Here is a 26,143-nt window from a genome sequence, read left to right as displayed (position 1 = left end):
GTGTGGTTTGTCGACAAAAAATCATTTATAAAAGAGACAAGGGAATCATTTGATGCACGTGTTTCAATATTTGAGACTCCTAGCTAATTGGGCCCGTAGCTCGGCCACCGGTGACGTCTTAGATGGGACAAAACACTTCAAATGCAAGCCCCAAACACCAACCCGGCCCCAAAGGTTACCCAGAAGATTCACCACGTGTGTGCATGCGCTATCGAGCGGATCATATACTTGTAGCGTCGGAGTTGCCCCACAACTATGGAAGCAATAGAACAATAGCTTCCTACTACGATGACGCATGACCCTCAAAGGCATGATTAGATCGTTGGTTGAAGCCATCGGGATTGTGTGCCAAGCCTAGCATGCCAATCTTCAGCAGAGAGCCTAACCGAGGACAAGGCACAGGCTCGAGATGGACGGATGGGGTAAAGCCCATTTTCACATCTGCCTTGAAGAAGTACCCTCTTGGTACTCAAATCCTTCATAAGAAAATGAGTAGAACAGTATTTTAGATAAGCATGATTATCAATAGCAAGACGATTAACAGATAGAAGATTCTTGTCTGCATGAGGAACGTGAAGGATATTGCGAAGCTTAAGATTTGCAGAGGTGTAGGGAGAATTGCATGACCACGATGAGCTATTTGCAAAACTGAGCCGTCAGTCGTATGGATGCGGTCGCGCCCTGGATACTTCTCCCTCATGGTGAGACGATCCAGATCAGAGGTGATGTGATCGGTAGCCCCCGTACCCGTGAACCAGGCGGGATCGCCAAGGATGGACGGAGGAGAAGCAGCAGCAAGGCCGGCCATCTTGGAGTGGGGAGACTGGAACGCGTGGTTGTAGCGCTGGCCACACTCCCAAGCAAAGTGCCCGGGACCGCGGCAGAGCTGGCACTGGACGCGGTTGTCACCACCAGCGTGGTCACCGCGATCACCACCACGGTTGCCACCATAGTCGTTCTGCTGGCGGTTGCCAGTGCCACCATGGTTGCCGCGGTCACCACCACGGGTGTTGTTGTTGTAGCCGCCGTGGTTGCCGTGGTCGCCGTAGTTGCCGCGGCCCTTGCCGCGGTTGGAGTTGTTGTTGTTGCCGCGGGGAGGGTTGTTGTTGTCGCGAGCGACGTAGTTGACGGAGGAGCCGCTGGGTTGGAGACGAAGGCGTGCTGCGTTGTACTCACGCCGGCGCTCAAAGGCGATGGCATGGGAGTAGAACTCCCCGAGCGTCATGACGTCGAGGCGTGTTGTGGCAGCGGTGATGAGGGGCTCGTACTCGCTATCGAGGCCAGTGATGATGGCGGTGATGATGTCCTCATCACGCATGGCGCGACCGACGGCAGCAAGCTGGTCAGCATTGGCGCGGATCTTGGCGAAGTAGTCCGCCATGGAGAGGTTTTCCTTCCTGAAGATCGCCATGTCCAGCTTGATCTGCACAATACTGGCACGACAATGGGTCTGGTACATCTCCTCGAGATGCTCCCAGATGGCACGAGATGTGGTAAACCTATGCACTTGTTGAAGAATTTCGTCGGTGAGGGAGGCGAGCAAGTAGCTGAGGACGATCTGGTCCTGACAGAACCAGGTGGCGTACTCCGGGTTGGGAGCACGGACGCCCTTATCATCGGCGGGAAGCAGCCGATCGGGAGGGAGCTCGGTGCCATCGACATAGCCAGTAGCATTGGCGATGCGGAGGGGCGGAAGGATCTGGGCTTTCCAGGAGATAAAATTGGAGGAGGTAAGTTTGGCGGTGATCAGGCTAGCGGAAGGGGGAGGCACGGCGGAAGCAGGCGGGCCGCCAAAGGAAGCCGGCAGCGAGAGGGTGGTTAGGGCTGCGGAGGAGGAGGCGGAGGCGGTAGGGGAACCCATCGTGCTGTTAAGCGAGAGGGCCTGATACCATGTGAAAATAGAGAAAGAGATAGATTGGATCGGCGCACTCCAAACGGTGGCCTCCGAGGGTTTATATATGCGTGAGCTAGGGCACAAGGCCTATCCGGATATACATGAGTTGTTACAGGAGATATACAAGATACTAACAACTTCCTAGATCACAACTACATGTTTAACAAGAAACTCCAAGCACAACCAGAGCTGAGAGACATGTTAAAAAAAGGCCATGAAGTAATTCATCCAGAATTGCAGCCCCAAGACTTAATCTCGAGTAAAGGAAACATCATAGATCATACGGTACAAATCCACACAAGAGCTCTTGTTTAAGGTTACATCAGATCACATTGTGTGGTTTGTCGACAAAAAATCATTTATAAAAGAGACAAGGGAATCATTTGATGCACGTGTTTCAATATTTGAGACTCCTAGCTAATTGGGCCCGTAGCTCGGCCACCGGTGACGTCTTAGATGGGACAAAACACTTCAAGTGCAAGCCGCAAACACCAACCCGGCCCGAAAGGTTACCCAGAAGATTCACCACGTGTGCGCATGCGCTATCGAGCGGATCATATACTTGTAGCGTCGGAGTTGCCCCACAACTATGGAAGCAATAGAACAATAGCTTCCTACTACGATGACGCATGACCCTCAAAGGCATGATTAGATCATTGGTTGAAGCCATCGGGATTGTGTGCCAAGCCTAGCATGCCAATCTTCAGCAGAGAGCCTAACCGAGGACAAGGCACAGGCTCGAGATGGCCGGATGGGGTAAAGCCCATTTTCACATCTGCCTTGAAGAAGTACCCTCTTGGTACTCAAATCCTTCATAAGAAAATGAGTAGGATAGTATTTTAGATAAGCATGATTATCAATAGCAAGACGATTAACAGATAGAAGATTCTTGTCTGCATGAGGAACGTGAAGGATATTGCGAAGCTTAAGATTTGCAGAGGGTGTAGGGAGAATTGCATGACCACGATGAGCTATTTGCAAACCTGAGCCGTCAGCCGTATGGATGCGGTTGCGCCCTGGATACTTCTCCCTCACAGTGAGACGATCCAGATCAGAGGTGATGTGATCGGTAGCCCCCGTATCCGTGAACCAGGCGGGATCGCCAAGGATGGACGGAGGAGAAGCAGCAGCAAGGCCGGCCATCTTGGAGTGGGGAGACTGGAACGCGTGGTTGTAGCGCTGGCCACACTCCCAAGCAAAGTGCCCGGGACCGCGGCAGAGCTGGCACTGGACGCGGTTGTCACCACCAGCGTGGTCACCGCGATCACCACCACGGTTGCCACCGTAGTCGTTCTGCTGGCGGTTGCCAGTGCCACCACGGTTGCCGCGGTCACCACCACGGGCGTTGTTGTTGTAGCCGCCGTGGTCGCCGTGGTCGCCGTAGTTGCCGCGGCCCTTGCCGCGGTTGGAGTTGTTGTTGTTGCCGCGGGGAGGGTTGTTGTTGTCGCGAGCGACGTAGTTGACGGAGGAGCCGCTGGGTTGGAGACGAAGGCGTGCTGCGTTGTACTCACGCTGGCGCTCAAAGGCGATGGCATGGGAGTAGAACTCCCCGAGCGTCATGACGTCGAGGCGTGTTGTGGCAGCGGTGATGAGGGGCTCGTACTCGCTATCGAGGCCAGTGATGATGGCGGTGATGATGTCCTCATCACGCATGGCGCGACCGACGGCAGCAAGCTGGTCAGCGTTGGCGCGGATCTTGGCGAAGTAGTCCGCCATGGAGAGGTTTTCCTTCCTGAAGATCGCCATGTCCAGCTTGATCTGCACAATACTGTCACGGCAATGGGTCTGGTACATCTCCTCGAGATGCTCCCAGATGGCACGAGATGTGGTAAACCTATGCACCTGTTGAAGAATTTCGTCGGTGAGGGAGGCGAGCAAGTAGCTGAGGACGATCTGGTCCTGACGGAACCAGGTGGCGTACTCCGGGTTGGGAGCACGGACGCCCTTATCATCGGCGGGAAGCAGCCGATCGGGAGGGAGCTCGGTGCCATCGACATAGCCAGTAGCATTGGCGATGCGGTGGGGCGGAAGGATCTGGGCTTTCCAGGAGATAAAATTGGAGGAGGTAAGTTTGGCGGTGATCAGGCTAGCGGAAGGGGGAGGCACGGCGGAAGCAGGCGGGCCGTCAAAGGATGCCGGCAGCGAGAGGGTGGTTAGGGCTGCGGAGGAGGAGGCGGAGGCGGTAGGGGAACCCATAGTGCTGTTAAGCGAGAGGTCCTGATACCATGTGAAAACAGAGAAAGAGATAGATTGGATCGGCGCACTCCAAACGGTGGCCTCCGAGGGTTTATATATGCGTGAGCTAGGGCACAAGGCCTAGCCGGATATACATGAGTTGTTACAGGAGATATACAAGATACTAACAACTTCCTAGATCACAACTACATGTTTAACAAGAAACTCCAAGCACAACCAAAGCTGAGAGACATGTTAAAAAAAAGGCCATGAAGTAATTCATCCAGAATTGCAGCCCCAAGACTTAATCTCCAGTAAAGAAAACATCATAGATCATATGGTACAAATCCACACAAGAGCTCTTGTTTAAGGTTACATCAGATCACATTGTGTGGTTTGTCGAAAAAAATCATTTATAAAAGAGACAAGGGAATCATTTGATGCATGTGTTTCAATATTTGAGACTCCTAGCTAATTGAGCCCGTAGCTCGGCCACCGGTGACGTCTTAGATGGGACAAAACACCTCAAGTGCAAGCCGCAAACACCAACCCGGCCCGAAAGGTTACCCAGAAGATTCACCACGCGTGTGCATGCGCTATCGAGCGGATCATATACTTGTAGCGTCGGAGTTGCCCCGCAACTATGGAAGCAATAGAACAATAGCTTCCTACTACGATGACGCATGACCCTCAAAGGCATGATTAGATCGTTGGTTGAAGCCATCGGGATTGTGTAAGCCTTGATCCAGATGCCTTTGGTGAAATCAGATAGGAGCCATACAGTCGTGCAGGGATGGATGGTCATGCTTCCCTCTGAGTGAACTACGCAAAGGGTGTCATTGAGCTCGACCATACGGATTGTCAGTGTCTTCTTTTGGAACTCGTATCCGGATCTCATCGGGCCTTGGATCGACCCCTTCCACTCCTCACTCTCCAGGTCAAAGCAGAGTACATGCTCCTCGTTCTCCAAGTTGTAAAGGAAGTACAAGACACCATCTATTGTGACCACATAATTCTCGTAATAGCTTAGATCAGCTGGGTGTGATTCCACTCGCCTCCATCGTGCGCCATCTTCTACCGTCAGAACGTCGCATACACTTGTGAGGCGGACCACCTTGGGGGCTCCTGACGGAGTGGCATAACCGAAACCCATGGCCTCGATATAGCGCTCTTGACTGCCCATCTCTGTGGAAGTCATCAGCACGCCGGTGGCCAGATCGATTAGGTTGAGAACGCTTCCATGGCGCGTGGCGCAGACAGGGCCATCGGGACCGGAGCAGATCCTCCAAGGGTTACCTACGGCCTTGACCACCCTCACGATGTTGCCGTCCAAGTCCACTAGCTGCAGCTCTCGGCGTCCTTCTGATCCACCGAGGTAAGGGCTGGCGACGAGGAGTAGATGGGGCTCGTTGTGGGCTTTGTGCGCCGCGAGGAACGAAGGGTTGGAGACGAGCGCGTGCCACCCCTTGGACACGGACCGGAGCCGGCATGCCGACTTAACCGGCAACCAGGAGAGTATCTCCGAGATGACGTCGTTCGGTAGCGACGTTGCCATGGTCGATTGGAGGAACCACCTGCGAGTCTTTTCTTTGTGAGGCTCAACGATCGCTCGTGTGGCCACCTGCCCGGTATTTAATCAAGCTGACAATTACCCAGACAGACTTCCAAAAGGATTATGGCCGGCAGACACGGTCTCGTATCCACGCAAAAAAAAAAAGAAAGGCCTCGTACGTGTTGTATACGGAAACTGCAACCCACTAGTTTTTTTTAACATTAGTACAGACACAAGCGCTCATATACACGCGCATACACTCACCCCTATGAACACACACACGCACACCTTACCCCTATGAGCACCTCCGAAAGAGCGAGCCAGCATATTATCTTGAGATTTACTACCCCGTCCGGGTTTATTGGTCCGCATTGTATTCCGTGCCAAATTTTGACCATAGATTAAACTAACAAAAATGTTCACGCATGTCACCAAACATTATATTTTTAAAACTATGTTCAAATACGAATCCAATGAGATAATTTTTCTTAACATGCATTAACATTTTGTTAGTTAAAGTTTTAGTCAAAATTTGACACAAACTACAAAGGGGACCTATAAACCAGGACGGAGGTAGTACAAAGTCACCGTAGGCACCTCGTCGTCGACGGGAACGTCTCCTCCCACTAAATGCGCATCGCCGGAAATCTTGAAATAAATCCAGGAATAAATGCGAGCACCAGGATTTGAACCCTGGACAACCCACTAGTTTTTGAACAATTTGGAAAGAGATTGTATTGTGATTCGTGACAATTGCTGAAACTAAAGATAGAGAACTATCACATCATCAACACATAAAATAAAAAGTTTTCCACATAAAAAATAACCAACTGATTTTTGGTAATATTCCTACTACTCGTTATAAAAGTATTCCATATGAAAAATAATATATGATCATGTAAAGTGTTTTTTTAACACGGTTACACGATAAAGACGCAAGTGACGCAGCCGCCTCTTCCCTAAAAAATTAGGGTTCCTTCGCCTCCCGCCGGCGCTGCCGCCGATCCGCCTCGTCTCCGGTGGCTTTAGGGCCATGGGGGCGTGGTGGATCCCGGCCTTTGCAGGTGGGAGGAATGCGGTTTTAGATGTGTTTTTGAGTTTTGTTAGGGTTTGTGTCCTGCTCAGGAAGATGAGGCGGCGACGGCTCCCTGAAGATGGAATAAGGTTCTTCCCGCCTAGCCCCCGTTTCGGTGGTGCATCTAGCATCGTCGGTGGGCGTGTGGAGCTGTGTCTCCGATGGATCTGCTTCTGATGGATTTGCTCGGACCTGTTTGTCGTTCGTCTATGTTTATGTGTCTTCAGATTGGATCCTTCCGATCTACGTTTTTTATTGGCAGTGGTTGATGTTCCGGTGCGCTGGTCCTATGGGGCCTTAGCACGACGACTTCCCGACTGTTTACTACAACAAGTTTCGCTCCGCTCCAGTGTAGGGGGGGGGGGGGGGGGGGGCGATGACGCCGTCGCGCCTTCATCTCGCTTCAGTGCTTGTAGTCGTTGCTAGGTGGTCTATGAATCTGGATGTAATTTTCATTATTTCTGGTGTTCATTGTACTACCATGATTAAAAATGAATAGGTCGGATGTTTTCCCCAAAAAAAAGTAAAGACACAAGCGCTCATATATACGCGCTTGCGTCACGAGTGGCGGAGCCAGCCCGTGAGTGCAGCCTGGGCAAGACTAACTGTGACGCACTGTAAGCTGCCATTTGTCCGTGGAAAGGAATCTTTTTCATTCTTTGGTTATGTCTGAAAATATAGAAATAAAATGACATTGATTCTGACCCATACATAATCCCATTGCTTAGGCGTGATTTTCTGGGCTAGCCCGGGCAGCCGCCCGGGGTGGCCGGGAGGTTGCTCCGTCACTGTGCATCACCACGAAAAATTGTTGAGTTAATTCAAAGCCCATTTATGCCATGGGAAAATATGTATCATCCCTGGATAATGTCGCCGCTCATCACCATGAAAGATTCGATCCCAACCTCTCCTTCCCCTCACACCTCGCGCCAGTGCATTTGGTGTCCCTAATCTCAGCCTTGTCACCGGCCACACCCAACTTTGTTGTGTTCTTAGAACGGTTGGATTAATATACAGTCTAGGATGATATATATAGTTGTTCGAAATGTTGTCTCCTTGGAGCCCGAGCTAAATTTAGCGTTTTCATAAAATCTCCCTTTCATATGAACATAAAGTCAGTGTTTCTGTCGGTTCCTTGAAAATAAATAAAGCTACATTAAAAATTCTTACATAATTGTCATTCCAAGCTCTGCTCTTCGTGTCTTCATGTTCCTCAACGCCTCCAACAAAAAACATAGTAGCTTACAAGGCCACACAAGAGATTCGGTTTAAGGTTACATCAGATCACATTGTTTGGCTAGTCAAAAAAATCCTTTATAAAAGAGATCAAGGATTCATGTGGTTTTGGCTTGTCAAAAAGATCCTTTATAAAAGAGATCAAGGATTCATCTGGTGTACCCACCGGCGAGATCTTGCCTGAGACAAAGCACTTCAAGTGCAAGCCCCAAACACCAACATCACCCAAGAGGTTACGTGGATGCTTCGCCAAGTGTGTGCATGTCCCATTGAACGGATCATAGAGTTGTAGCGATGGAGTTCCCGTACCATAATGGAAGCAATAGAACAATAGCTTCCCATCACGACGCATCATCCTCAAAGGCCTCACGAAATCCATGGACGGAGGCATCGGGATCATGTACATCTTGACCCAGGTGCCCCCAGCGAAATTAGACATGAGCCATATAGTTGTGTGACGACGGCTAGTCTGGCGCCCCACCAAGTGAACAATGCAAAGGGCGCCATCGAGCTCAACCATACGAAACTTCTGTGGTAACTCACCACCTGATCTAGCTGGGCCTTTGATTGTCCCCTTCCACTCCTCGCTCTCAAGGTCAAAGCAGAGTACCTCGTTCGCCGAGCCATAAAGGAAGTAGACGTCATCATCTATCGTCGCCACACAATTCTGGTGACAACGGCCGTCGGCTGTAGTTGGGGGTGATTGGACCTTCCTCCATATTCTGGCTTCAGCGCCTTCTAATAATGTGAGAACCGTGCAAGTTTGCTGCTGACCATGTGTACTACTATTCGTGATACGGACCACCTTGTACATGCCTGACCGAGCGGCATAGCCGATGCCAAAGGTATAGTCTCCATAGTCCAGCTCCGTGGAAGTCCTCAGCACAATACCTGTCGTCAGATCGATCAGGTTGAGGACTTCATAATGGCGGGTGGCACACACAGGGCCGTCGGGGCCAGAGAAGATGGTCCATAGGTCACCTGCGGCCTGGACCACCCTCAGGATGCGGCCGTCCATGTCCACCAGCCGCAGGTCGCTGAGTCCTTCGCCGGCTAGACCATGGAAAGAGTTGGAGACGAGGAGGAGATGCGGATCGTTGCGGGCTTGGTGCGCTGCCATGAACGCGGGGTCGGATAGGAGCGTGCGCCACCCCCTGGACACGCATCGGAATCGGCATGCCGACTTCACCGGCAACCAGGAGAGTATCTCGGAGATGACGTCGTTTGGTAGAGACGTCGGCATCGTCGCAAGTTTCTGCGACGATCGTGGCTGCTGCGGTCACCAGGTAGGACCGTAGGAGTATTTAAAGAAGCGGACGCGGAACCCAGACAGACCTCGCAAAGGACAAGATCGGCAGGCAAAACGGGCCAACTATTTGTTTGACCCAGTACCAGGTATCGTGCTGTGAGCGGGGCGCTGCTCAGCCCGGCCCACTAATAATATATGCACAGTGTATGTGAGACTCTTTTTTCCTCTCTTTTTTTCTCCCTATATGAAGGAATGGTATTTTAAAAACCGCGAGACATGCAGTGCACGTGAGACACACAAGCCCCTGAAAGAACGTGAGGCTCTTTTTTCAACATGGAGTGAATATTCATAACTTTCAGATTAACGATCCAAAAACTGATTTGAAAGAGCGCCCGTGTTTTCTGTTTTTATGCACCATCTGTTCTGTGAATACAAATTTCAGAATTATTATTTTTGGTAATATTCCTGCTACTAGTTACAAAAGTATTCCATACGAAAAATAACAGATGACAATTAAAAGTGTTGATATAAAAAACTCACCTAGTTTGCACTCCCTCCTTCACAAATATTAGATGTTCTAACTTTTTTCTAAATTAGATGTATATTGACACATTTTAGTCTATTTGTTACTCTTTTAGTCCATGTGTGGTTCACAACGAAATACCCCAAACATTTTATATTTTTGAACAAAGGAAGATATTCCTTATTGGAGAAAGATGTTCATTCTTTGAGAAACAAAGAAAAAAAGAATGTGCTATTGCAAAAGAATGTTCCCCTAGCACCACATAATATGCATCTAGTTCACATAAGTTTTTCACATTGTTTTTTTTTGTGAAATAAGTTTTTCACATTGTTATGAATGGAACAATGTTTTGCTCCAAGAGAATTTTCAGATTAGACATCTTATCACTTTCTAATGGTCCGTGTACACATATTTTCCATTGCAGGGAATTTCCCAGCTGGGTTATCAGTTTCTCAAATTTTACTTGTTCAAAACTCAAACATTTTTTGCAAGTGTTTTTTTAATCAGTCTTATCACACTTGGTGGGTGTTAGTGAAAATGTTATAATTTTCTCCAGATTTTTTTTGATAGAAAGATTGCAGGGGAGACAATGTGGGCACCAGAATTCGAACCTTGGAGGGTGGAGTCATTCCCCCACAACTTCACCACAAGTTGTGGTTCCTGTATTGATATTTGTGATCACCCGACAATTTCTTAAATTTGACAATTTCTTTAGAGAGGGATTTTCTGCGATAGACTGTCCCACAGTGCTTTCCCGCTGGCAGTCATGGCGGATGCGGAGGAAAGGAGGAGGATGTGGAGCGTATGTGTTGTGCTGTGGAGATAGCCGGGTGTGGCTACCCTAAAATAGCAAATTCCGATGAGGCCAGGCGTCAATGCGGGACGCCGGAGTGGGTTTCTCGGTCGGCGAGCCTATGTAATGGCGGCATACAGATGGATGGAACATTGAACGGGCATGGTAGATATCTGTCCCATCCCGTCCAGTCACACGTCTCCGGCATTGAATAGGCACGGACACCGGAGACGCGTCACGGCCGGCGCCCTTGGTCGACGAGCCGCTTCAATGCCGGCGCCAGTGACAGGTCGCATCTGCTTTTCAATGGAGGGCGGCCGCTCTACAGCGGCATGAATGTGGGCAGCTGCACGGGGGCGGGAACGTGCATGGCGCGGGATGACGGGACTGGGTGGGTCAAGGTGGTCAGAAGAGGGCGTAGTATCGGTCCGAACTCTTGCAAATCCCCCCTTCCCCGTTTGTCTCCGATTTGCCAGAGAAATCACGTCTGGACCGCTCCGCGGACCGATACAGGTCGGCGTTGGATGATGTCTGTGATCCAGACAGCGCGATCCAGAAGGTTGCGAGAGGTTTGCGGGTCAACCTTGAAGATGCCATTAGTATAAAGATTCACTCGAAGTAGAAAACACCTCAAACATAGTAATAAAAATGACAACGAGGTACATGGACTATCAAACGACCATTGCTGCCGACACACCGAATCCGTCCCTAGCTCGTTGATGACAGTGGGGAAGTCTTCATGCACGTGCCCCTAAGGAGCACTGCCCCAGAGGCACGGACGTTGCCGTTGAATTCTTGAATCGATTTGAAAAACCTGACACCAAATCCCGCCATTGCATACACACGGCGAGAAATCGTAACCTCGTGCCCCGAGGAGCTGGCAGGAATCTACGTCAGAGCTCTGTGAAATCTGTCCCGAAGGACAAACTTGGGAAGAATTAGATATCGGAAGACTAACTCAAAAAAGAAGCATCGTCGTCCTTCCGAGCCTACCTCTGTGAGGACAAAAACCCTACCTATCTACTAGTCGGAGCCGAGGCACTAGGAATCACCACCCTACCATTGGCTGCCGAAGCGGCATGCAGAGAGGAGGCGAATCCATGGCACACCAGCGGAGATAAAATCAAAATGTATAGGCTTTGTCCAGAACAACATGAAACATCAATCATTGCTTTGTTCGAAGCTAAAGTTCAGTTGTGCACTTAAACCCCGCACTCAAACTGCATGTTCACATACTTCTTCACTGCAGGAATATTCTTTGTTGGTTTATCACTTTCTCAAAATTTACCTGTTCTACTAGTGTTGGATAATAGTACTCAGACATTTTTTTTTGCAAGTGCTTCTTTTTCCTTTTTGGACCTTATCTAATCTGTTTTCTCACACTTGGCGGGTGTTAGCGCAAATCTTATAATTTCACAACATCTTTTTAATATAAACTAGGTGATTTCCTCCTGCATTGCGGCGGGAATTTGAAGATTAATCTCAGATGTATGTATGAAGAAAATGGTCAGGAGCTACTATTTTTATTGTAGAAATGTTTCATATTTACACTGTGTGAACAAAGAGTATGCATGTGGTTTGCATGAGGGTGCAAAATAGCGTTAGTGGATAGTAACATGGCACACTTGGTGAGGTCGAAGGCCATGTTAAAAGAATTAGACTTAGTGGGGTTCAACTATTTAAGAGAAGTAGGCGTGAACATCAAGATTTGAGCCCCGGTGGGTGTAGTAATGCCCTCACAAGCCACAACTCCGCCACCGCACTAAGAAGTGGTGTCTGTATTTATTGTTTGTGATCACGCGAATCATTTTATTAAATATATCAAAAAAATTCCGGTGATAGTCTCCTTGTAAACTATTCTTTCAGAGAAGTTGCATTAGAACTGCTAAAATATTTTCTTCCGAAATATTGTCAGATGTACCCAGCAGTAACTCATATTCAGAAATGTAGGGACATCACTTGTTAAAAAACGTCACACATTTTATTTGAGGAATGATAATGCTTAGGGACATCACTTATTCAAAAACCAACTCACTACACAATCATGAGAGCATCACCAACTTTACGGAAGTGTTTGCAATAAACATCGAAAGCCTCGTACTTGCTCGGAATCAAATGCGCCCAATGCCCCAGAACTCAATTTATGGCTCTCGCTAGCTATCAACGTTCACAGTGATCACTTCACATCTAGGGCAGGTCTCAACAACCTTCCTGACTACAGCCATTGCTGCTGCAGCACCCGCATCATGCTGCGAATACTCCATGAGCATGTGCTTCAGGTGCGGCAGATGCTCTATGCCAGACACACCTCTTGACCTCTCCGAAACAGGTTGTTCCAACTTCAGCTCAAGCACTCGAACCTTCGATAGAGCGCCGGTCATGAAGGCCACCGATGGCGAGTTGCATCGAATGGAAAGTTTCCTAAGACTCTTAAACCCGTCACTCGGAAACGTGACTTGTTCCTTACCCCCAGACATCTGTGTAAAGTTGCAAAATAGTTCCAGTTCACTCAAGCTTGCCATTTCACCAAGCTCTTGAAGGATATCCGCATCGGCGCTGTTTCCGATATTGCTACACGAAACTGTCAGCACTGACCTCAACTTTCTTATCCCGGTCGGCAACCTCGCATTTCCAGCAAGCAAATGCTTTAGATTTTCCAGCTTGAGAATGCTGGGAGGTAGCTCTTTTACCTTTGTGGATCTCACATCCAGTGTCTCTAGGCATATTAGCTCCCCTATCTTTGGTGGGAGCTTGCTGACATCTGTTCCCTTGAGGTTCAAGTACCTCAGAAGCAGCAATCTGCAGAGACCATCAAGGCATAGTGGACCTTCACAGTCTTCGAGGTCCAGAACTTGCAGTACACTGAGATAATTCAGACGAGGCATGCCACCGGTGTGAGAAAATACGGTGATGGAGCGAGCACGAGAAACTTTCGCCCCATCTATTGGTGCAACAGACTGGTCATATTTACTGCTATTCATCAAAGACAGCCGTCGGACGGTGCGATAGCCAGACGGGGCAAATTTCTGTTGAGCATGTACCAGAGTAACAAAATTATCTTCCATGGACATGCACACGATGAAATCATGTACTACTGGATGAACAATGCAGCTCCCCGATGGGTGCCATCATGGTTCAGCCGGGATGGCAGGATTAAGTTTCTGTCAATGAGCTCATTTATGTAGTCTGTTGCTGTTTCCTCCATATCTCTGTAACATCATTCACTGATGAGCCCTTCTGCAGTTAATCGCCTCGCAAGACGCTCTATTTCGATCTCATGGTTCTCAGGAAATATGCTCAGATACAACAGGCATGGCCTGAGATGAGGAGGAAGATCGTTGTAGCTAAGTTTGATGATATGTTTCATCCCTTCTATCTCTGAATTTGCCCGCCATTTCAGGCCAGACCGCTCAAACTCATCTCTTGTGTGCGCCTTGCTGGCTAACAGGTCACCCACGCTTACTATAGCGAGTGGCAAACCCCCACACTTTCTCATGATCTGAGCTGAAATATCCTTCAAATGAGGAGGGCACCCACCCACACCGCCAAAACTTGTTTGGGAAAACAAAGTTTCAGCATCATGTTCGTCGAGAAGACGAGTCCTGTAAACATGGTCACCTGCGGCGTTCGCAACGGCCTCAATTCGTGTTGTGATGATTACCCGGCTACCGAGATTGTTCTCCGGAAAACAGTCGTTGATGATCTCCCAATCTTGAACACTCCATACATCATCAACCATGACAAGATACCTACAATGACCAAAAGGAAGTGATCAGTCAGAGAGCATAAATGTATGTGTCAACCAAGAGGAAACATGACTACTACTTCCTCAGTCCCATAATAGCTTGAAAACGTTCTTATATTATGGGACAGACGGAGTAATGTTTTATCGATGATTGATTAGATGATGTCTAGAAATAATCCGTCAGCTCACTAATCAACATATGTACATAATAGCCACCAACAGCTCGACCTCTGTATTCGCGGTCCACTTGGAATAGCATATCACCGAGCACCTTGGCAATGTCGGAGCTTCGGCCGGCCCGCACGGACGTGCGGCAATCGAACCCGTCACCGACCAGCCCATACACCTCCCTGGCAAGCGTGGTCTTCCCGGAGCCGGGCATGCCGACGATGGGCACCACCTTCAGCCCGTCCGAGCCCGCCGCGGTAACCATATCCACCACCTCGCTCCGCGGCCCATCCATGCCGACGAGGCTCGCGCTGTCGGCGTGGCTCGTGATGAGCCGTGGGTCGGCGTAATGGGACCCCGCGCTGCCGATCTGCGGGCCTAGGGTGTAGCTGTAGCGCTTCCGCCGCTCGGCCACCTCGAGGACGCGCCTCCAGAGTTCCCGCGGCTGGGTGGCGACGACGAAGCGGTCAGGGACGGTGGTGAGTCCGCGGCGGAACCACCGGGTGAACCGGGAGGAGGTGCCGGTGTCCGCGTCGGCGACGAGGCTGAGCCAGTCCTCGATGTCGTAGGCTAGGTCGGCAGGTCGCGGAGCTGGTGGACCCAGAGCATGGTCTGGGCGTCGGGCTCCTCGAGTTCGTCGCAGCAGAGGATGGCGACCTGGATGCATCTAAGCTCGGACTCGAACAAGGCCACGTCCTTTCGTAGGGACGGCGACATCTTGGCGAGTTTATGCGGGACTGAAGACGATCGCCGTTGTGGCCACCTGCTCTATATTTATAACGAAGCTGATGGAACCCCAGACGGACCTCCAGAAGGATTCAGATTGCTTTTTTGCACAATTTGGAAAGACATTTCATATATGGTAACACTCCTTTTTCTGAGGGAAGAGATTGTATGGAAATAGCTACTGAAAATCAAAGACGGAGACCGATTACCTGTGCTTCCCTGTTTGGGAAAAAGTAAAATAATCGGAAACTCCTACGGTGCTAGTATTTGAATTGTTACCTATGAAATTTTTCCATGTAAGAGCATCTCCAGCCGTTCGGCCCCTCAGGGCGTCGAAAAAAGGTCGTCTGGGGACGAACCGGTGTAAGTTTGGCGACTGGGGGCGGCTTGGGCCCCAGTCATCGCCCGCAAGGTCGCTCTGAGTTCGGCGAAATCACGTAGATCTGGTTTGAACTCAGCAAAATTTTATTGAAATTTGTACAAAAAAGTAAAAACATGCAAACTATGCCAAACTAAGGCTAAACTACGCCGCTAGCCACTACCCCGCGTCCACCGCCCGCCATCTACATGCCGAGAAGCCTGTAGAAGCGGGTGTAGTCGCCGCCGCCGTCGTCGTCATCGTCGTCGTCGTGCGCCCCGCCGGAGCCACCGTCCCTGCCGCAACCCTACCCAGGGTCGCCGACGCGCGGCCGGTAGCTGGACGGCCCGGCCTCTTCCTCCCCATCGCTGTCGAGGACGATGACGCCGCCCTCCTCGTGGCCGCGTCGCCGGGCCTGGAGCTCCTCGTACGCCTGGCGCTAGCGGCGCACCTACTCGCGGACGTAGTCCTCCTTCGCCCATTTCAGGGCGGACTCATCGTCGGGAGCCACCATGTCGGCGTGCTCCGGCTTCACGGGGAGCAGGCCCGGCTCGGGCTTTAGCCGGATCAAGCGAAGGGAGTGCGGGGAGGGGCGGGCACCCTCGTTGATGACGAGGGCGCCACTGCGGATGCGGCGCCGTTGTGGCGTCTCCTCCGGCTCTGGCTTGACGGGGCGGAGTGCCGGCGAGCCTCCACGCCCCCGGCACGCGCATATCAGGGGGCACAGGGTATTCGGCCTCGTAGAGGAGGCGCGCCTCCGGCTCCTGGAGGTGTCGGCGGCCGAAGCCGTTCACCGCTGCGCCATCGCCTAGGAACCTCTTGGCCATCTTTGCTTCGCTCGTGGCGGGAAGGGGGAGATGGCTTTTGCAAGCGGGGGAGGGTGTGGCGTTCACTGACGGGGAGTGGGCGCCTTTTATAGCCCAAGTGGGGCGGTTGGGAGGCGGCACTACAAAAAAAGACACATCCGTGACATTTTGGGCCGAACGAAAAAAAATCTGTCATACATATGACACTTCTATGACGATAATTGTGACAAAACCCGGTATCATCATAGATGTGGTGGACTCCTACTTCTATGACAAAAAATCATGACAGAAAATGGGCTTTTCGTCCTGGGCGGGCCGGAGACGCAGTTGCATGACATTCTTTGGACCGTCCATGACGGAAAAAACCGTGGTAGAAGCGAGGGCGAGGAAAATTTCGGGGAGTTCCCGGTTACGGTGGGTGGTCGGGGCCGAGCGATGCGCGTTTCTCTCGTACACGTACGCGCGTGTGTGCGAGGCGTTGGCTCTAACTGAACCCGAGCGAGGCGTTGGGCTCTAACTGAACCCGAGCGATTGCACTGCAGGCTACACGTTACTGAACCCGAGCGATCGATCGATGGCTGTTAACTGAACCCGATCGAGGGATTCCTTCGCTACAGCTGCTAACCGAAGCCGATCGATGCTGCCTCTCTGGATGAACAGTGAGCGTTGCGGGCGGGTTTGGATAAACAGTGAGCGGTGGGAGTGGATGAAGAGGACCCATGGCGTTGCCTCTGGATGAACAGGACCCCGATCGATCGAGCCGGTTGGGGCTGGATGAACAGGACCCCGTGGAGGGCTAGATGAGCGAGACAACCCCGTGGAGGGCTGGATGAACAGTAGACGATGGATGGATGGATGAACAGTAGCCCGTGGAGGGGTGGTTGAACAGGAGCCCGTGGAGAGGGGTGGTTGAACAGTAGCCGGTGGAGTAGCGCGCGGTGGAGGCTGGATGAATAGGAGACCGTGGATGAACAGTCACAGGTGGAGGCTGGAGGAGGTCGATGGTGAATGAACAGTAGCCCGTGGAGGCTGGAGGAGGTCGACGGTGGAGATGAACAGTATCCCGTGGAGTCCCGTTTTGCGGTACGCCACACCCCTCCTGATGAACAGGACCCCCCGTTTTGACCGTAGCGCTCCAACACAAGTCCGTTTCGTCCGTTTTGCGGTACGCCACACCCCTCCCGATCAACAGGACCCCGTTTCCATCGCCTGTTCCGTCCAAGCCCTCCCGATGAACATGACGACACATTCCGTTCCGACCCAGCCGGTTGGCTCCCCCACTACAAGAAATATGTCAACTAGTGACCTTCTGTTAGTGACCCTAGCTGAATTGGTCGTAAATCCACGACCATTTCGCTTGGAAGGGCTGAAACCCTGAATTGCCTTAGACCAAATGGTCATAAAAGCAGACAAGAGTGGTCCATGACCTTATTTCTACCTGATTACGACCAATATAAATGGTCATGAGGTTGTGAACGTGGATGCATTAGTACTTATTGCTATGACTAGGCGCCACCTCATCAGTTTTGCCTATGTGTCATGTCCATGTGTCAATTTTTGCCCTAGGTTGTGAAGCAACCTATATTTCTGTTATTCCAAAAATTCCCAAAAAATTCTCATAAATTGTTTGTATCATATCTTCATCAAATATGTCAAAAACCTTCCTTGCCTAGTTCTAAAATAACTCAACAATATTCATTTTCCTATTCTGTTCGGAGCAGCACTTTGTGAAGGAAATGTTATTTATATATTCTTGATTTCCCTAAAAATTTGTGAAGACATTCTTCTTACTATATGATCATCCTCAGCCAAAACTCACACCCATCGGCCATGTGCATTTCCCGTACCGCTAATCAAACACTTGGCTGCTAATTCATGTTTGAGCATAGTTCAGTCTCCTTATGAGAATCTTATGTTATAATTTTTTTCCTAGCACCTACCTGGGGAGTGCCCAACCCACTAGACATGCCTAGGCCGCCCAGAACGCATGGCAACGCCACGGTCACGCGGTGACCACGCGGCGGGCATGCGTGCTTATGCGCTCTAGAGTTGGGGCCCTCGGACACCGTCCAAACCTCGATGTCTCGCCATCAAACCATGTATTTCTGATTAAATAGATACTTATGTACCTATAAATGATTTTTGGAAAAAATAAATAGCAAACTATGAGGCAGCTGCAGTTCAAATTTGACCCGCTTCCAACTGAATCGACGGGAATTTGTCTTTTTCACCAGAGGTGGATCAAAACTTTTTACACCCAACCATTTGGTCAATTGTGCATTAAATATGGCCTAGTATTTTAGAAAAATGATTTGGTGCAAATTTGCAACAATTATTTGGTAGGTCCTTCACAAAAAAACCTCATTTGGGGCACTCGGAAAATGGAAAATGGCTCTTGTGTGCAATGAAAGTGAAAACTCCCTTAGCCAACATTGTTTGGAATTTCAATATGCACCCTTGTGCACAATATGAGATCATTTGAAAAAACTATGCCATGAATGTGGAAATAAGATTGATCATTTCGCTTGAAAGCCATGAATCTTCACGCATGATAGCTCATTTATGAGAACACTTTTTTAAAATAATTTCCGTATTACAAGTTTATTATTTTTCCTGGAAACTTGGTCATATATAATGACACAATGCGAAGGTTTTCCAATTTTTTGATTTTTTTTTGAATTTTTATGCCCGTTTCAAAATGCGGTCAAAACGACGGAAATGACCGTTCCTAGTTAGTGGTTGAATCTTATAATTTTTTGATGTTTCTCTGATTAAATAGATACTTATGTACCTAGAAATGATTTTTTGAAAAAATAAAGAGCAAACTATGAGGTAGCTGCAGTCCAGATTTAACCCGCTTCCAGCTGAATCGGCGGAAATTTGTCTTTTTCACCAGAGGTGGATCAAAACTTTTTACACCCAACCATTTGGTCAATTATGCATTATATATGACCTAGTATTTTAGAAAAATGATTTGGTGCAATTTTGCAATAATTATTTGGTAGGTTCTTCACAAAAAAACATCATTTGGGGCACTCGAAAAATGATTAAAAATAGCTAGAAAGATGAGAAATGCGTACAAATTGGTCCTTATCCATAAAATGTGGTCTAACTCTAGTGAAAATTTGTGTGGTACCCTTTTACAAAAATATTTTTGATAGCTACTTTACAAAATCCCTCTAGTTTTTGTACTTGGAAACTCTTTTAAATCACTGATTTACCTAACCAATTAGAACCATTCCCACGGATCGATGACATGGCACTCATCCATCCATCCATCCATCTCACCATCCCACATCCATCCGTCCATCCATCCCACCGCAGCACAAAACCTAGCTCACATCACACCCCTTCCCCTCATCGCACCCTTCTCCCCCCATCTGCTCGCCGCCGCCGCCACCTCCCGATCCAATCTCACCCACGCCCCCTCCTCTCGCTCCTCCTCCGTCCATGGCCTCCCCCATGCGCTTCCCAGATCCGTCTCGATCCGCCTCCACCCACCTCCTGCCTCCTCCCTCTCACTCCTCCGCCCGCCCGCACGCGCCTGACCGTCCTTTCCCCTGTGGACGAGCGCCGCGCCAAGAGCGGGGAGGGCAGCCAGGCGGCCGGAATGCCCGCGCAGAAGCGCCCGCACCCGTCGCTCGACGCGGATGACGGCCACGTCCAGGAGGAGGAGGCTGCCGCTGTCGCCGGGGCTGCCGGCTCTGGCACGGAGGGCGGCGGCGCTGGCGTCCAGAGGGCGGCCAACAAGTGGCGCCGCCCCCCACCTCCACCCCGCCAGCCATGGCGCCGCCCCCACCTCCGGTAAGCACCCTCCTCCCCCCGACCCAGCCTCCTACCCCGCATTGGCCCTAACCCCGTGCCCTTTCCTCCCCCCTGCAGCTGCAGGCCAGAAGCAGCGCTGGCTCCTCAAGGCGGTGGCCGACGGCGACCTCGGCCGCTTCAAGGGTACGCCCGCGCCTCCCTCTCCCCGTGCTGGTTTTCCGCTTTGGTGTTTGTTTGGGCTCGATCCTGATTTGGGCGCGATTTTTTCCGGTCAGGCACCGCGAGCGCGCTGGACGACGGGAAGGGCCACGTCAAGGAGGCGGTGGAGGCCGCCAGGGACGGAGGATCCGGGGCGCTGTACGCCGCCACCGGCCATGGGAGGATGTCGGTGTGCGTCTACCTAGTCGAGAAGCTTCGCGTGAATGTCAATGCCAGAGACAACAAAGGTTCTCTGTTCAGCCTCCTCCTCTGGTTTCGCAAACTACAGAACACCAGCGTACCTACAAATTGAAATCGGTGCCTCACAAGCGGCACAATCAGTAGGATGGAACAGACTGCACGGATGCCTTCTTTTTGCTGCATCAATCATAGCGCCACATGTGTGTTCTCTTCATTTTAGGAGTAGGAAGCGATGCCCCTTGCTTGTTTAGAAGCATCTGATGTCTGTCACCAACTTGATCTAGTTTTATTAGTATGTAGTTTGAACTAGCCCGTGTCAAGTTTTATTAGTATGTACTGGAGTAGTAGTTTGAACCATCTTCAGTTGATCCTGGCTTATGTGCAAGTGTATCCAATATCTGTTCATTTGTCAAAGCTGCTGCTACTAGGCTAATATTCTCATTCATAAACTTCCTGCAAAATGTCCTTTACGTACCTGCTACATGTGCATTATCTCCATTGGAATTCTACTCCTAACTAGGCAATCATACATGATCTGCAACTTTGGGGTACCAAAATGTTTATTTTTTTAGATAGTACACAACTGATCTGTAAATTAGCTAAATAAATAGGCCTTGTAAACTTATGGCAAGCTATTTGCTTGCTGTGAAGTATCCAATATTTGTAAATTAGTTTGCTGTCCAGAAATATAGAAAACTAAATTAGATACACTTGCACATAAGTAGTAAATATTTGTGTACAACGAACTAAAATAGGCCTTGTAAAATTGTTTACACAGAAAAGCTATGTTCACCCAACCCAACCATCTGTAAATTTGTGATCATATCCATAGACCAGTAAATTTATTGCACTATTTGCTTGCTGCGAAGTATCCAATATTTGTTACATTATGTCTTTAAGTAGTAAAATTGAGAATGGCAAGCTAAATTCTTCAACTGAACTGCTCTTTCATTGTACCACCAAATACTGATGTTTTGCTATGTATAACATTGCTACATGTGTTTTTGTCTATATATCTTAAACAATTTTACTCTTTTTTCTGTTCTTCCTGTATGTCCAGTTTCACATTGCTGGTGTTTCATGCCATATTCATCAATCCTGCTCACATGCCTTATGACTGAGTAACTTGATTAGTATTAATGCCACTTTCCTATCTCAGTAAACTGTTTGTTTTTCAGTAGCAAAAAAATGAAGTAATTCTACTATATCTTGGTATTCTAGAATTCTGGTGCCTCACAGAAGTTTGCTTTATGTCCTGCTTTAGCTTGCAAACCTGATAATTTGTTGTCTGTTCTCATTTCTTGTCATGTAAGGGAACTAGAACTAGAGAAATATATACGTACATGTACCTCAGCTATTGCAAATACCAACTATACATCATCTTGTTAATTACTACAGTAACTAGATGGAACCTTCATGTTGTTAGCTTGCACTACTACAGTAACTAGATGCAATCCATTTTTATTAAATGCATTCTGGTTAGGATTTTTGTCATGGCTGTTCTGTTTCCTATAGATCTGGTCACTACTGAAATTTCATTCTAGGACTTCGTCATGTGATTATTAGTTATTTTTAACCAATGCTAGTCCTAGCATGTGTACACTCTAATCTCTAATGATGTTTGTCTTTGTGTTCAGGAGCTCCAGGTCTACAAAATTTGAAGTTCGAAACCGTATAGCTCTACTCAGCAAAGAGTCTCTTCTATTTGATTGTAATAGAATGTAAATATTGTAATGTTGTAATAGTAGGCATATTTGGGTTGTAATAACTATGTACAGATTGTAATAGACTTAGTTAGTTTTATTTGATGAACTACATTTGCACTGTTCCGTTTGAAATATTGATTATGTATGTGATTTGAAAACGTGTGGAATGGAAACCTAATTTGTGGGATCCACTTATGCAAATAATCTAAGCAGTTTTGAATTTTCTGCCAAGTGGGCCCAATGTGTTTGAAGATGATAAGTGGGACCAGCTCCAAAATATAATGGCCCAAACAATGTTAAAAGGCCCTGGCCCAGAAATAAATAAAAGGCTGAAATGGGCTTGGCACGCTTAATGTACAGAAAAAATAAACATTAAAAAGGCCGAATTGTTGGGCTCAGCCCATGTAAAACGCCGTATCGGACCGGGATGATTCTTCTGCCACATCATCTTGCCACGCTGGATGCCTACGTGGCTTGGGGAGGCTACTAGTGACCAAAATTTTTGTCAAAGAACCAACGGCCTTTTACATATCACAGAGAAGGTCGCTATAGTCAGTTTACGACCCTCAGCTTTTGACCTTTTGTTTTTGGTCACAAAAAGGTCGCAAATGAAAAAAATATGACCTTTCAGTGACCAATAGTGGAGGTCACAAGATAGCATATTTCTTGTAGTGCCCATGAACACGACGACGACATTGTTTCTCCGTTCCGACCCAGCCATGTACACGAGCCCTGGCCATACATATATATGTGCGAGTAGGCGTTTGAGACCCCGCCCATACGTATGTACACATATGTGGCCGTATTTTCTTTCTTGCATCCTGGCCGCTGTATGTACGTGTACATGCTACGTGCGTGCCTCTACTATGACACGTGCGCACCTCTACATCCATCAGTATGTACGTACGCGATTGCGACCAGAATGACAATGCTACGTACGCTTCGACCAGGTGGGTCCCGACTGTCAGACACTTCCTTGCGTGCGAAGATGTAGCTGGTGGGTCCCAGCAGTCAGGGGGGCGAATCGTTTTTTTTTCCGGACGCACTTCCTTGCGTGCGAAGATGTAGCTGGTGGGTCCCAGCAGTGAGGGGGGAAACATTTTTTTTTCGTGAAATACGGTGGCCCGTCCGATGGGTACCTGCTGTCAGGTGGAGGTATCATTATTTTCCGAGTAATAAGGAGGCACTTCCTTGTTGCGGTCGTGGACCCAGCTGTCAGCCTCTCCACGTATAGTCCATGTCCAATGGAAGTCATTCCTTGACCACGTTGACCACGCCGCACCGAGAGCAGCAGGGCGGTGGACGACGGCGAAGCCTAGGAAGGGGACGACGCGGAGCTGGGGAAGACGCGACAGTGAAAGCCCGCGAAGAGAGGATTATGAGGGTTCACCGGTTCGGCTGCGGTGTGAGGCTGCCGTCGCCGCAGAATAATAGGGGGTGTGGGTGAGTAGAGGGATGCCCTGGCCAGCAGTGTGAGTAGTAGGGGGCGTTGACGCCTGCGCGGCAGCACAGCTGGCCACGGGAGGCGGGAGCAGGCGGTCCTGCCGGCGTTGCTTTGGCGGCTGGAGCGAGAAGATCAGATATTTAAGAAACACGATGGGCGTTGGATTGACATCCAACGGTTACGTCTGCTAGAATCATTTGTTGACGTATATAATAACTAAAAAAATCTTGCATACGCGTCAACTAAACAGGCCCACAAGTCAGACCACTCCTTCTTTTTTAAATAATTTATATATAGCTCATGGCAACTTCTTATGCAATTTATTGCAGTCATTTTTTTTGGTTGGCCAGGGCCAATTTCGCATATTTCTGTGGGTTCCAAACTATTTTTAATACCAAAATGTCGAGCCAGATTTAAAGTACTTTGAAGATATATTTAAATTAGGTTAATGCCCAGTGAAATAGGAATCTGAAAATGTGAAAAATAAATAAAGTAATTGCCAATTTGTCAGCTGTTTTTATATTTACAACCCATTTCATATTACTTTCAAGATTTGCAGGCGTCTTGAAAGAGTTGCAGCCCATCAGGGCGTAGAAAAATAAGTAGGCCTGGATTGGGTATTCCTCAGAAAAAATAAACTCGGCTCATTTTTACAAAGAAAAAATAGCTGGGCTGGTCACATGGTGAACATGAAATATAAGCCTGGGCTAGACGGGCCACAACCCAGTTCAAACCCTGCTCCGTCTCAACAATAACAAAAATAAATACTGCTCGAGCAGCTACGTCCCAGGTGTCAGCCGATCTTGTGATGTTCTCTTGTCTATTGACTATATATGCTCAGAATGTCATGGGTCCAAGATGTCAGGAAAACACTAGGAAGAAGCATTTTATTTTTCCATACGCTAACGTGGTGGGCCCCTATTGTCATCCTATCCACATACTTCTGCCGATTCCTGTTGTTTGTTGACCATGTTGACAACGTGAAATGGCGGCGTCGCGGCGAGCGCACCAAACCGCGCGGAGGACGTCGGCGTTAACAATTTAGGAGACGGTGGGGCGGCGATACATGCACTAAGGCGCTGTCAGCCGTGGGAGGCGGAAGCAGGCGGCCCCGCTGGCGCTGGTTTAGTTTTGGCGGCTGGAGGAAGACAGGACTGAGGAAACACGACATACTGTAAAAGCAGCAGGAGTACTTAACAACCTTAACTGAAACCAGTAGGGGCACTTAACAACCAAAGCTGAAAGCAGTATGAGTACTTATACATGTTCAACCGTACAAAGCACGCCTCGAACAGTGCTACTTTGCCTACAGTTAACCAAGTGTGAGGCTGCCAAGCCCCAGGACCGCCACCCCGCGCATCCACAACCTTCTGAAAGCGGCTTCATCTCGCAATGTGGTCAATAAACAGGATATTCGCTTTAGATCCATGGAAAAGCATGAACATAATCTTCTGTCCTATTCTCCAAGATGGATGGGCCTTCATTATTTGAGACCACCCATGAATAAGTATCTTTTTACCTCTAAGGGGAATTGAGTAGGTCGACATAAACATCATGTTGTGACCAAGCGCAAGTCTGACCCGACCATGGTCAGGCATCTGTATAGGAACAATAGAACAGGGCAGTTCCTGTTTCAAAAAGATCACAGCTGTAAAACTGTGTATAAGCAATAGTTTATGAACAACATATATAACAGAAAACAGCTAGTACCATAAGTTTCTTGACACAGTTGGACCTGTTCAACGAGTGTAGCAGTGGCACACATATCCCACTTGGCCTTCCACCATTGAAACGCCCCACAAGGACCTCAAGACGATCAATAAAGTGTAGGAACTTGTGGATGTCAATCCAGTCAACTTCAGTGCCATCAGTAACAGCCGAGTTATTATAGAGTAACAAACGAGCAGACTGCTTAACTCTGAAAAAACCTACACGTGCCACCAATTATAAGAAAATATTAGTTAGAAGCAGCATCTTCGTGAGAGATTCGTTGCTACTTCTAAAGTTAAATTGTGATTAGTTAGCCAGAATAGGTGGATTAAGAAGTAATCAAGGCAACAAGCAAGAACCAGATACAAAAATAACATGGATGAACAATTAGAACGACGTCGGGGTGGAAGATCGCAGTGAAGATGGGACCAGGTTCTGCTATTTCCATCAACATTCGTGCGCCAACTTTCAGTCTATAACACTTGAGAAAGTTTATCCAAGTTCGGCCATAAAAAAAGCAGCGATTTTCTTGGTTCATCAACCCAACTCGGAACTTATAACCATGGTTTGTCTTCACTGTGACCATTAAACTAGTGTATTCAGTTATGGCAAGGCCGAGCATCTTGAGTACATGTGTTCTGGCAGAGCAAATAATACACTGCAGGAAAAATAATATGAGAACACAACATGTTCAAAAAACCCCCACCCTCCCGGATAGAAAAGAGGTTTCCATGCAACGTTCCCCAACACGTGCCGCATCCGGTGGTCTTGCTCCTGGAGGGGCGACGATGGACATGCTGGCTTGCGTGCACTACTAGG

General features: G+C 48.8%; 1 protein-coding gene and 1 pseudogene across 1 annotated transcript; both read right to left on the bottom strand.

Moving 5' to 3' along the window:
- Positions 1-7,507: 7,507 nt before the first annotated feature.
- Positions 7,508-9,193, bottom strand: LOC123161874 (F-box/kelch-repeat protein At3g23880-like). Its single transcript, XM_044579690.1, has one exon. The coding sequence runs from the start codon at positions 9,173-9,175 to the stop codon at positions 7,994-7,996; it is 1,182 nt and encodes a 393-aa protein (XP_044435625.1). The 5' UTR covers positions 9,176-9,193; the 3' UTR covers positions 7,508-7,993.
- Positions 9,194-12,650: 3,457 nt separating this feature from the next.
- On the bottom strand, positions 12,651-15,034 carry LOC123155878 (disease resistance protein RGA5-like; annotated as a pseudogene).
- Positions 15,035-26,143: the final 11,109 nt, after the last annotated feature.

The sequence above is a fragment of the Triticum aestivum genome, chromosome 7B (genome assembly GCF_018294505.1).
Source record: "Triticum aestivum cultivar Chinese Spring chromosome 7B, IWGSC CS RefSeq v2.1, whole genome shotgun sequence".
Classification (NCBI taxonomy): Eukaryota; Viridiplantae; Streptophyta; class Magnoliopsida; order Poales; family Poaceae; genus Triticum; species Triticum aestivum.
Note: the sequence above shows the minus strand (reverse complement) of the source record. Positions and strands in the feature narration are given on the sequence as shown.

What these genes read in the sequence shown, in the direction of transcription:
- LOC123161874 (XM_044579690.1), bottom strand. Translation starts at nt 9,175, where the DNA reads ATGCCGACGTCTCTACCAAACGACGTCATCTCCGAGATACTCTCCTGG.